Source organism: Osmerus mordax, chromosome 17 (genome assembly GCF_038355195.1).
Source record: "Osmerus mordax isolate fOsmMor3 chromosome 17, fOsmMor3.pri, whole genome shotgun sequence".
Taxonomy (NCBI): Eukaryota; Metazoa; Chordata; class Actinopteri; order Osmeriformes; family Osmeridae; genus Osmerus; species Osmerus mordax.
In genome coordinates, this window is record NC_090066.1 from 4,182,396 (window position 1) to 4,193,304 (window position 10,909).

The 10,909-nt window shown below is 48.1% G+C and overlaps 1 protein-coding gene across 1 annotated transcript in view; it reads left to right on the top strand.

The window, feature by feature from the left end:
- Nucleotides 1–10,660, top strand: part of LOC136960303 (thyrotropin-releasing hormone-degrading ectoenzyme-like) — a 72,802-nt gene extending 62,142 nt beyond the window's left edge. Inside the window, 6 exon segments of the mRNA XM_067254743.1 lie at nt 4,615–4,703; nt 5,825–5,958; nt 6,140–6,195; nt 9,542–9,689; nt 10,278–10,375; nt 10,549–10,660. Of these exon segments, the coding sequence (XP_067110844.1) occupies nt 4,615–4,703; nt 5,825–5,958; nt 6,140–6,195; nt 9,542–9,689; nt 10,278–10,375; nt 10,549–10,660 (637 nt within the window).
- The last annotated feature ends 249 nt before the right edge of the window (nt 10,661–10,909 follow it).

Below are 10,909 nucleotides of genomic sequence, written 5' to 3' on the forward strand. Positions count from 1 at the left end.
CACGTGTGTGTGCGTCCGTAAAGCCACCACATAGTCAGACATCAGTAGACATGCTCGAATAGAACGCCCTTTTCTTTCCAGGGTTTGAGTCCAGATGCTGGTTTTGGCAGCCATAGTTCACACGGGCACACACATCCGCTTCATGGGATTACAGAGATGCTTTGATTGTACCATAGCAGCCTCCCACAACACAGAGTGATAAACCCTGGCCCTGTGGTGAGCATCACTGGGTTCCACAACACACATGTTTTATTCATCAAAAGAAGGTCAGGTGGAAATGAGACTGTTTACACACACAAACACCCGCACAAAACACACACACAAACAAAACATCCGCTTGAGGGATCAGGTGCTCCCTTGTGTTTTCCAGTGTAGACACGAACACACAGGCTTACTTTGAAAAACAACGAAAACGACCTACCTTTCAACACATGAAACATTAAACACACTTTCAGGCTTCACCCTCCACAATCTACTTCTCAATGTCAGATGAATGGGTTAGCCACCCCCCCCCCTAACACACACACACACACACACACAACCCACACACTCCATCTCTCTCTATTTCTCTCTTCCCCACCTTTCCTCTCTCTGTCCATACAGACACTACACACCGACCACCATACCTTTATTCTCCACAGAATATGAAATTTTCCTACGCCAGTCATGGGGAGAATAAATAGCTAAATGAAATTAGTAGTTTGAGGCTCAAATTGATTTTGTCGTCACCTGCTGAGATGCATGACTATTACGGGGGTGTGCAATTACTCTTGCTAATTACGTTAGCCTCCCCCAGGTACGTTTCCAGCATATCTAAACCCAGTTTATTGTGCCGGGGAGCGTGTCGGGTCCTGTCATGTGGCGTTATCGATGTATAATTGACTTGAACTTCAAGCACGGTCACAGAAATTAATCTCAGTTACACGGCCATGGCCGACTGGATTTAAATGTGGAGTCAGAATCTGTACAGCAAGATCCCATGCTGTTCTTATTGAAGAGAGAGGGAGAGAAAGAGAGAGAAAGAAAGAAAGAAAGAGGGAAATACAAAGAGAGGGATGTAGCGTGAGAGAGAGAGGTAGAGTGTGTGTGAGAGAGAGAGAGAGAGAGAGAGAGAGAGAGAGAGAGAGAGAGAGAGAGAGAGAGAGAGAGAGAGAGAAAGAGAGAGAGAGAAATGGGAGTAGGGGCAAGAGGGAAATAAACGAATGTATTTTTATTATTATTAAATACGTGCAAGACTTGTTTTTCTAGCAATGTTTAGTGTGTGGACATGCTACCTTATCAGACCACAACTCAGTCAGGCAGCGCTTTGATGACCTCATAGTTTTTACAGCTAAATAAACTAATACTATCACTATGATACTATGTGAGTATAGGGACAAATTATTTATAGTGATGCTGAAAAGTCTATTCTGTGTGATATTGGCCGTACTGTGAATGCTGAACAGTGACGGCATCACTAGCAATCAGCTGAAGGCACTATAAACACACACATACAAATACACTCCCCAGTCTGATGCAGCTATAGGATCGGCAACATTCCTTTAGAGGAAATCAAAGGAAAGGTGATTTTATTTTTCAAATAGAAAAAGGTGAGGAGAAGAAATGAAAGTCATAGGCAAAGAGAGAGGGAGAGAGAGGAGAGAGAGAGAGGCGGAGAGAGTAAGAGAGAGAGGGAGAGGGAGAGAGAGAGATAGAGAGAGATAGAGATAGCGAGGGAGAGAGGGGGACAGAGCAGACATGGTGTTGGAGGACGGCCGACAGTCTGCCAGCCTGGCGTCTTGCCCGTGCCCCCCAGTCCCTCACGCCTCATCACCCTTCTGATTGCCCTGACCCTCAAGGGGCCCCCCGCCTGCTGCTCTGCCCAGTGAAGTGCACTCACAGACGGGCAATCGATGGAGACACCCTGGGGGCTGCTGATGGAGACCCAGAGAAGAGAGGACATTGAGGGAGCTGGATGATCGATTATGAGGAGAGGAGAGAGGAGAGGAGAGGAGAGGAGAGGAGAGGAGAAAAGAGAGGAGTGGAGTGGAGAGGAGAAAAGAGAGGACAGGACAGGAGTGGGGAGGAGAGCAGAAGAGGTGGAACATTGATTAGGGAGGTGAGGAAGGAAAGGAGACGTGAGGTTATGCGAGCAGAGGGAGGAGAGGGGACAAGGGGGGATGGAGTTGAGGTAAAGGTGAAGTCATGGAGCGCAGCAGTGCTTGACCCTCTGCAGCAGCGGTGCAGCAGATGACGAGCTGCAGTCCCTCCCTGTGTCAGTGTGGAGTTGTGGGCCCCAGTCACCCGTCCCCGAGGAGGGGGGCACGCCCGGGCTGGATGGGTTCCATCAGTTACATAAGTGTGTCGGCTCCCTGGCAGTGGATTGCGCTAGTAAGGGGGTTGTGGGGGTGGGGGGGTAAGTGGCCCGGAGCCTACCATGGGGGCTGTGTAGTGGAAATGTGCTGCCTGTACGCACACATCAGATTCTGCCCTAGATACGACTGTGAATGTTTGCCAGTGCGCCCCAGTCGTCAGTGCTGTGATTATGTTAATGATTTCCCCAGTTACAACCCTGTCCAACATCCCAGTGTACAGTACTGTGCACCATCTTCCTATTGATATGTAGCACACACAGTAAGAGGATATGAATATTGACTTGCTCTCTTTCCATGTACTTCTAGTTTTTTTTCTTTCCCTAATTCTGCTGTATCCTCCTCTAATCGTCCTCTTTTTGGCATCTCTTATCACTGTCTCTTATCTCTTTCCAGGATGAAAGAATATCTCCCTGGATGTAGAATACCTTCTTGGTTCTAGAATATCTCCCTGGATGTAGAATACCTTATTGGTTCTAGAATATCTCCCTGGTTCTAGAATACCTTCCTGGTTCAGGACCCCCAGTGCTTTGGAAAGTGTGGGCCAATCAGAATGGAGAAGGTGGGAGATGACGTCACGGGCACTGTAGAGGGGCACAACAAAAGAGAGCAACTGAGAGCACTCAGCCTCATCAGGAAGTCTGCTGTTCCCTCCCTCCCCACCTCCCTTCCTTATAATTGTTTTAATTGCACAGCTGGGGTCCACTTTTTCCCAGACACACTTGCTCCCGCGTCACCCCCCTCCCCCCTCTCCCCCCATGCCCTGCTGTCTGGCCGTAATGTCTGCTGCCATTTAGCAGACGGAGAGGATAAGAGAGGAGACAAGGCCACCCAGGTGTCGGCCATTTTGACAAGCATGAATTCAAAACAGCAGTAGAGGCTTGTGTACAGGTGCGAGGGGGGCGGCAGTGGAGGGAGGGAGGGGGGACTGTTGGGATTGGGGGGCAGGCAGACGGAATGGGGAGGGGGGGCTAGACAGGCAGGCAGTGGCGAAGTGGCTGTATGACAGCTGTCAGACTCTGTTGTATTTGATGCCTGCTCCTGCCCAGGAGGATTGTGGGGTTGCGGGCGTGGGTGGGGGGGGGGGGGTGGCGGAGGGTGCCCGCGGGCTGACAGCAGAGAGGGATGTGTGTGTGTGTACTGTTCAAGCCATCCGCTCCATCACCCCCAGCAGAGATGATCATAGCACGCGTAGGGGCAATCTACAGCAGTTATCAGTCAGCTCTGATTCCTCTCACCCTGTCGTTTGGGTGCATGCATTGGTGTGTGAGTTTGACAGAAAGAGTTAGACATACCGAGAGAGAGAAAGATGGGGGGGGGGGGGGGGGGCAGAGGACGTGAGAAAAAAAATTGCGCAAGGTATCATGGACCCTTTCAACTGTCTAATAACTAAACAGTGAGAGCAGAGAGGAAAGAGAGGCTGAGGAAGACACGTAGCAGGAGAGCAAAGAGAGGCTGAGGAAGACAGGTAGCAGGAGAGCAAAGAGAGGCTGAGGAAGACAGGTAGCAGGAGAGGAAAGAGAGGCTGAGGAAGACAGGTAGCAGGAGAGGAAAGAGAGGCTGAGGAAGACAGGTAGCAGGAGAGGAAAGAGAGGCTGAGGAAGACAGGTAGCAGGAGAGCAAAGAGAGGCTGAGGAAGACAGGTAGCAGGAGAGCAAAGAGAGGCTGAGGAAGACAGGTAGCAGGAGAGCAAAGAGAGGCTGAGGAAGACAGGTAGCAGGAGAGCAAAGAGAGGCTGAGGAAGACAGGTAGCAGGAGAGCAAAGAGAGGCTGAGGAAGACAGGTAACAGGAGAGCAAAGAGAGGCTGAGGAAGACAGGTAGCAGGAGAGCAAAGAGAGGCTGAGGAAGACAGGTAGCAGGAGAGCAAAGAGAGGCTGAGGAAGACAGGTAGCAGGAGAGCAAAGAGAGGCTGAGGAAGACAGGTAGCAGGAGAGCAAAGAGAGGCTGAGGAAGACAGGTAGCAGGAGAGCAAAGAGAGGCTGAGGAAGACAGGTAGCAGGAGAGCAAAGAGAGGCTGAGGAAGACAGGTAGCAGGAGAGGAAAGAGAGGCTGAGGAAGACAGGTAGCAGGAGAGGAAAGAGAGGCTGAGGAAGACAGGTAGCAGGAGAGCAAAGAGAAGCTGAGGAAGACAGGTAGCAGGAGAGGAAAGAGGTGCTTCGGCACAACATTTGAGTGTGCCATGCTACAATTTGAGCAATCTTTCAACAGATTTCAGTGTTTCAACATGCATCTCTCCCTCGAACTCTTTATATCTCCCTCCAGTTTCCTGTGGCAGATTCCTCTAACGTTAGCAGTGGGGAACAGAACTCACATCTCCTCTGAAGCGATCATCTGGGTGTCCAATAAAACAGGTACTTTCTTCCTAACACATCCACACACGCTAACATACACACACACAAACACACACACACTTCATGCACACTCCTCTGCATAACCACTCTCATCCTATGGCCATATATAGATGTCCTCGACCGCTGGTAGGAAGTGAAACATGAGGAGAGTTAATATTCTGGTCCAATCAAAGCAGGGTGTGTAATCATGTTACATATGGCCAAGAGCACCCGCACACCCCCCTCTGTGCTGCTCCTGTTTAATGAAACCAGCCATCCTTGTCTGTTTGGGATTGTCCTCCCATAACACTGCATCCTGTCTCCAGTCTGCTTGGACGTGTAAGCCCTGTGTGTGCGTGTGTGTGTGTGTGTGTGTGTGTGTGTGTGTGTGTGTGTGTGTGTGTGTGTGTGTGTGTGTGTGTGTGTGTGTGTGTGTGTGTGTGTGTGAGAAAGAGTTCAGGCTGTGGAGGGTGAAATGAGGTGCCAGTGAATTACCGTGTCTCCATGAGACAGACGTCCCCTATCATCTGAGTTAATTACAAGCTCCTGGTGATCCTCAACACATCTGTCCTCCTCTCCTGTGCACACATGGCTGGTGGCTGGCAAGGCTCTTTACTTGAAATAGACAATCATACAGTATACATATACGGTCCGTACTGGTCTTTACCCAAATCGTCCAATCTCTACAAGTCTCCCCCGCTTTCTTCGAACTTATCCCTCTGTCCACCCTTTCCTGGTTTAATTTAGCGTGAAATTCTCTTAGAGGTTTGTTGACGGGTGTTTTCCACTCTGTGTGACATCGTTTAGCCCCCCCAGTCCCTGCTAACCCGTCTCAGAATGATTCCTGTCATCATGAACATGACAGCGACGTATACAGCAGGGGAGAGGACATGGAGAACATATTCAACTCCCCTAATCGCCACTCTTCAGGCACAGGGTGTTGAAAGTGTGACAGGCTTGGCTGGTCTGCACATCATCCTGCCTGCTGTCTATATGTGGTCAGATATAACCACATTACAGCACCCCAACTGTGTCCCCAATACACACACACAGATGCACACACACACACCCATGTTTCTGAAGCATTCTAGTCTAAACTGCATGCATGTAGTGCCTCAATAGACCCGTGTGTTTTTCCACAGAGACCCACAGAGTGGGACGTATGGAGGAAGACACGTGGTTGCTAGGCAACATCAACCAGACTGGCTACTTCAGAGTCAACTACGACCTCCACAACTGGATGTTGCTGATTGGCCAGTTGATGACCAACCCAGAGGTAGTCTCTTCCTCTTCTTTCTCCCTCCTCATTTAAATGGACCATTTCTGTGTCGACAATAGGTGTTGTCCTACTGCACTACACCAACAATTAAAAAACAATCTTTTCTTCTCTTATTAACTCTTTTCATATTCTCTAATCTTATCTTCACCTCTTCCAATCCCCCTTTCTTTCCCTTTAGATGATCTCTGTGGGCAACAGGGCGGGACTTATTGATGACGTATTCAACCTGGCCAGGTGGGTGTGTTTCCTGTGTAAAGTTTCAGTACAGAATTTGTTCTCTTTCAAAAAAGGTGACAAGCTAGTCTGGGTTAGACTGGGCTAGCCAGGCAAGCAAAGTAAACTCTCTAACCAGAGACATTTGTGTTTTTGTGTGTGTGGGTGTTGTTATGACAGTTATAAGTGGTAGAGGAATGATGTACCATGTCCACAGAGTGGTCCCTGTGTGACTGATTTCTTGGTTATGTGCGCAGCTTGTAAGACACAGCAGCATTCATCTGCTGGACACGCAACACTGGAGATTCCTCGCACACGCACAGATGGAGAGGGAGGGGTAGGGGAACGAGGGAGTTTAGAAAGAGGTGGGATAGACAGAGAGAGGAAGAGAAAGGCCGAGAAGGAAATAAAGATGGCAGAGCGAGAGAGAAGCCTCTCTGTAGTTGACAGCTCGCCTGCAGCGTGTCTTTGAACACGTAGCACCCATCCTGTCTGGCTGCATCACGCCTCTCCTCTGCTCTGCTCTCTCTCCTCTCTTCTGCTCTCTTCTTGTTCTGCTCTCCCCCCCTCACTCATCTGTTCTGCTGGTCTACTTGCCTTTGCTTTCCTGTCCTCTCCTCTCCTTTCATCTCCTCTCCTCTGGTTACCGCCCTTGTGTTTCCCAGGTATGCAGAGCTGGGTGGATAGAGGGAGAGAGAGGGGTGGTGGAGGGATGTATGAGTGGGACCTGAGCTAGGGAGAGCTGGGCTGGCTCAAAGTGAACCACATGAGGGCTTTCTGTAGGCCTTGAGGTGGTGTACTCGGGAATGGACTGTACTTGCCATGCCTGGACTGTCATTGGAAAAACTGGTGGAATTCGGAGCAGGATTCATTCGTTCTCTATCTCTCATTTCTCTTCCTCCTTTTCACTTGCTCTCTGCATCACTTCCTTTTCTCTTACTCTTCTCTCTCTCCCCCTTTTTCTCTCTTGTCACTCCCCACTTCTCTCACTCTCTGTCTCTCTCTGATTAGCAGTGATGAATGCTGCCAGGCCTGCTATCTCCCAGAACGCTCCCCAGACCGTACCTTAATGGCCAAACAATTAACAGGCAATTAGGATGTTAATGGCTCTTGTTAGCTGGGACAGCAGAGGAGGGGGGCCACAGTGTCCACAGTTTACCCTGTGAACCCCCAGAGAACCAGGACTGGAGAACGAAGGGATTCGATCAGTAAGAGGGTTCGTCGACACTTTTTTCTGCTGACGTCCAGAATGTGCGGTAGAATCAGTGGCAGCTCAGCTGTGATAATGTGGCCGTGCTTCTGAATGGTAAGCATGTGACACTACAGGTATCTGCCTCCTGGTGGTCTAATGGCAAATGTTTGAGCTGATTGATTGGAGCAGTGGAGCAGGATTGGATGGCGGGTGATAATGTGTGTGTGTGTGTGGGGTTACACTCTATGGTTGGGACCACAGAGTGTAACCACATGGATCCCAGGGTGCTGGGTACTGTACGATAATGATTGATAGCAGCTTCTTGTCAATGCCTCGTTGTGGATTTTTACTTCAAGTGTGTGGTTGTGTGTGGTTGTGTGTGGTTGTGTGTGTGTGTGGGGGAGGGGGTGGGGGGGGGGGTGTGTGCATAAACTCATTCACTGCCCGGTGGCAGAGTGCAGGGGCTCCAATATGGTGCGACAGTGATATGGTAATGTAGTATTCTTTTATTTTTAATGATCCTCCCCATCTTCGGCTCACAAGGCTGAATAATTCAGACGTGGTGGCGAGAGGGAAGAGGGGAGCAAACGCTCCGATCAGGCCCCCGGGAAGAGAGACTTTGCTGGGGGAGAACTCTTCATCTCACTTGCTTCTCAGATTCTGTCAGAGCTGGAGGAATCACATGCACACTCACACACACACACACACACACAAACACACACAGGCATCCATGCACGTGCGCATACAAACACTTGAATGAAGCATGTATGAGACGGAGAGTTGAGGGCTCTGGGAGAGGAAAGGATAATTATGTATGAAGGGAATCCTTTTATAGAGAGAGTTGTCTATATCAACTGTGGAGTGTGTGTGTGTGCGTGTAAGGGTACACGTGAGAGTGTGAATGGGTCTAAGTTGGAGACCTTGCTGGGGGCTTTCACAGCTAAAAGCTTAATGAGAAGTCTTCAAGGCAACTGCTATTGAAATATACTGTATCAGTACATCCCAATGCACTGATCACATTCTCATTCATTTAAAGTATATAGCCAAGAGCATCAGGACTGTAGGATTCCCATTAAGACATTTACTTAAATGAGCCATTTTCATAGGCTTGAAGCATATGATCAATGGTGAACATATTTTTGTGTAATATCCCTTTATGAGCAAAGTATTCCTTCTGGCCTGTCACACTTAGTGTTTGATCACCTGAGCTCTTGTGTACTATTATTATACTCTCAGTTCACTGGGCTGATACCTAATGGTGATTAAAGAAAAACAATATCAAATATTTATGCTCAGATTGATGTGACGCTGATGGAAATTTGCCAGTAGAAAGCATGATGAATTTCCTAATCAATGTTTGATAAAGTGTGTTATTACATGTACAGTACTCATGATTGAATCATGTTGTACCAACAGGTTACATATTTAATGTAGGTATGAATAAAGATGCGGCTCAGCGCTCAAGAGGACCTACTGTTGAATGTATAGGCATAATGAGAGTAACCTCTCCTCTGTTCGGCTACTGTTGACTTATCAGGGATGCATATTTCTGACTGTGGTGTGTAAGACTGTGTTGTATCAGCAGACGTCTGTTCAGCAGAGGGGCTGTTGATTCCTGTCAGTGTGAGCTAGAGAGAGAGCATTGCAACGCATGCTGTCAGGAGAAGAGAGATCTGAAGACTGGCGAGCAGACATGGGGTTGCAGGAGACACGCAGATCTCATTTGAGCTCCTGTCTCACCCTCCTCTGGGTTGTCTCCCTCTCTCTCACTCCTTCTCGTATCTCGCTTCCTTCTCCTCACTCTCTGACAGTCATGTTTAAGCCCTGGTCAGAGAATTGTTGGATTGTGTGGGAGCGTGCTTCTGTGTTCAGATCCATGCCAGGTGGCAGAACTGGTCGGCCCCAGCCCAGTTAGGTACCAATGACTTTCAGACCACCTGTATTCATGTTTTTTTTTACACACAGAAATAACCCCTGTATCAACTGTGTCACTGGGAATGATACTTTTTTATAAACTGTGGTAGTACAGAAAGGAGAGATTCACCTGCTATTTAGTACTGATAAAGTCTAATAAAATCTCTACCTTTCATCTGCCCTTCTCGCTCTCTCTCTCTCTTTCTCCTCTCTCTATTTCTCTCTACCTCTTTATCTGTCTCTCTCCGTCACCCCCTCCAGGGCAGGGTATCTACCCCAGAACGTGCCCCTTCAGATGATCTGCTATCTGCCCCAAGAAAGGGAGTTCCTGCCGTGGCACGCTGCCAGCAGGGCGCTGTACCAGCTGGACAAACTGCTGGACCGCACAGAAGACTACAGCCTCTTCAGTGTACGGCTCACACACACACACACACACGCACACGTCTAAAGGATGAAGATGACCATGATAATAATGATCATGTTGAAGATGACAAAAAATATTGTTGGAATACATATGAGAAGTGTTATATGTATTCTGTGTTAGAAGTTGTCTCTTATTGAGAGACTTGTTGCTTTTGTTGGTTTGTTGTAACTGTCTTAAAATGATTGTACTCGCCGTGAAATATATTATTGTTGCTTGCTTTTTTCCACAGGTACACTCTTGCACTTTTGAGGTTCTTGCTATTTAATTGTAACGTGTCTAACTACATGCTCTTATTGTTCTTCCCTTTGGGACTTATTTGTTTTTTTCACAATGTATGCATCATGTTTGGCTACCCGCAATGTTTGGGGCTATCTCTTTGTTATGATCAGTGACCTATGCACTTTTGTAAAACTTTCTCTTGGAAGTCGCTTTGGATAAAAGCGTCTGCTAAATGCATAAATGGAAATGTAGAAGTTGTAGTATTCTTAAAGCAGTATTATTGATATTAGTTGTGGTTATTTGAATTAAAGATGTGTAAGTTTTGTTTTCTTACCATGTAATATGTGTTTCCAGGACTACGTTCTGAGGCAAGTGTCAGCCAGGTACCATAAGATGGGCTGGCCAATCAACACTCCAGAAGGCTCCATCCTCCAGGCCTCCTACCAGACTGAGTATGTCACCACACCACCACTACATCACCACTGGGTCACATAGGTCAAATATATGCTCATCGTCCTACCATTTAAGTGTGTTCATGTAAACTGTAATGTGTTCTTTCTGACAAATCTATTTCTATTATGCTCCTTCTGATCCCTCCCTCCCTCCCTCCCTGCCTCCCTCCCAGAGAGTTGCAGAGAGAGGTGATCATGCTGGCCTGCAGTTTTGGGAACAAACACTGTCACCGCCAGGCGGTGGCTCAGATCTCTGATTGGATCTCCAGCAACAAGAACAGGTGAGAAACACGCATCAGCACACACACTCACACACACACCCTACACACCCACACACAGGACAAAAACAAACCATGACGAATTTGGCATGACGTGTCCATGGTAACACAGCATCATGCATCTTAATCCTTGTTCAGGAGTGCAATTCATAATCAACAACAATGCCCCCTGCTTGGTCACCGTCATGACAACCCTTCAATAACACTCATGTACACACAAAAACACTCGCACACCCCCCACGTTCTCCCATATACC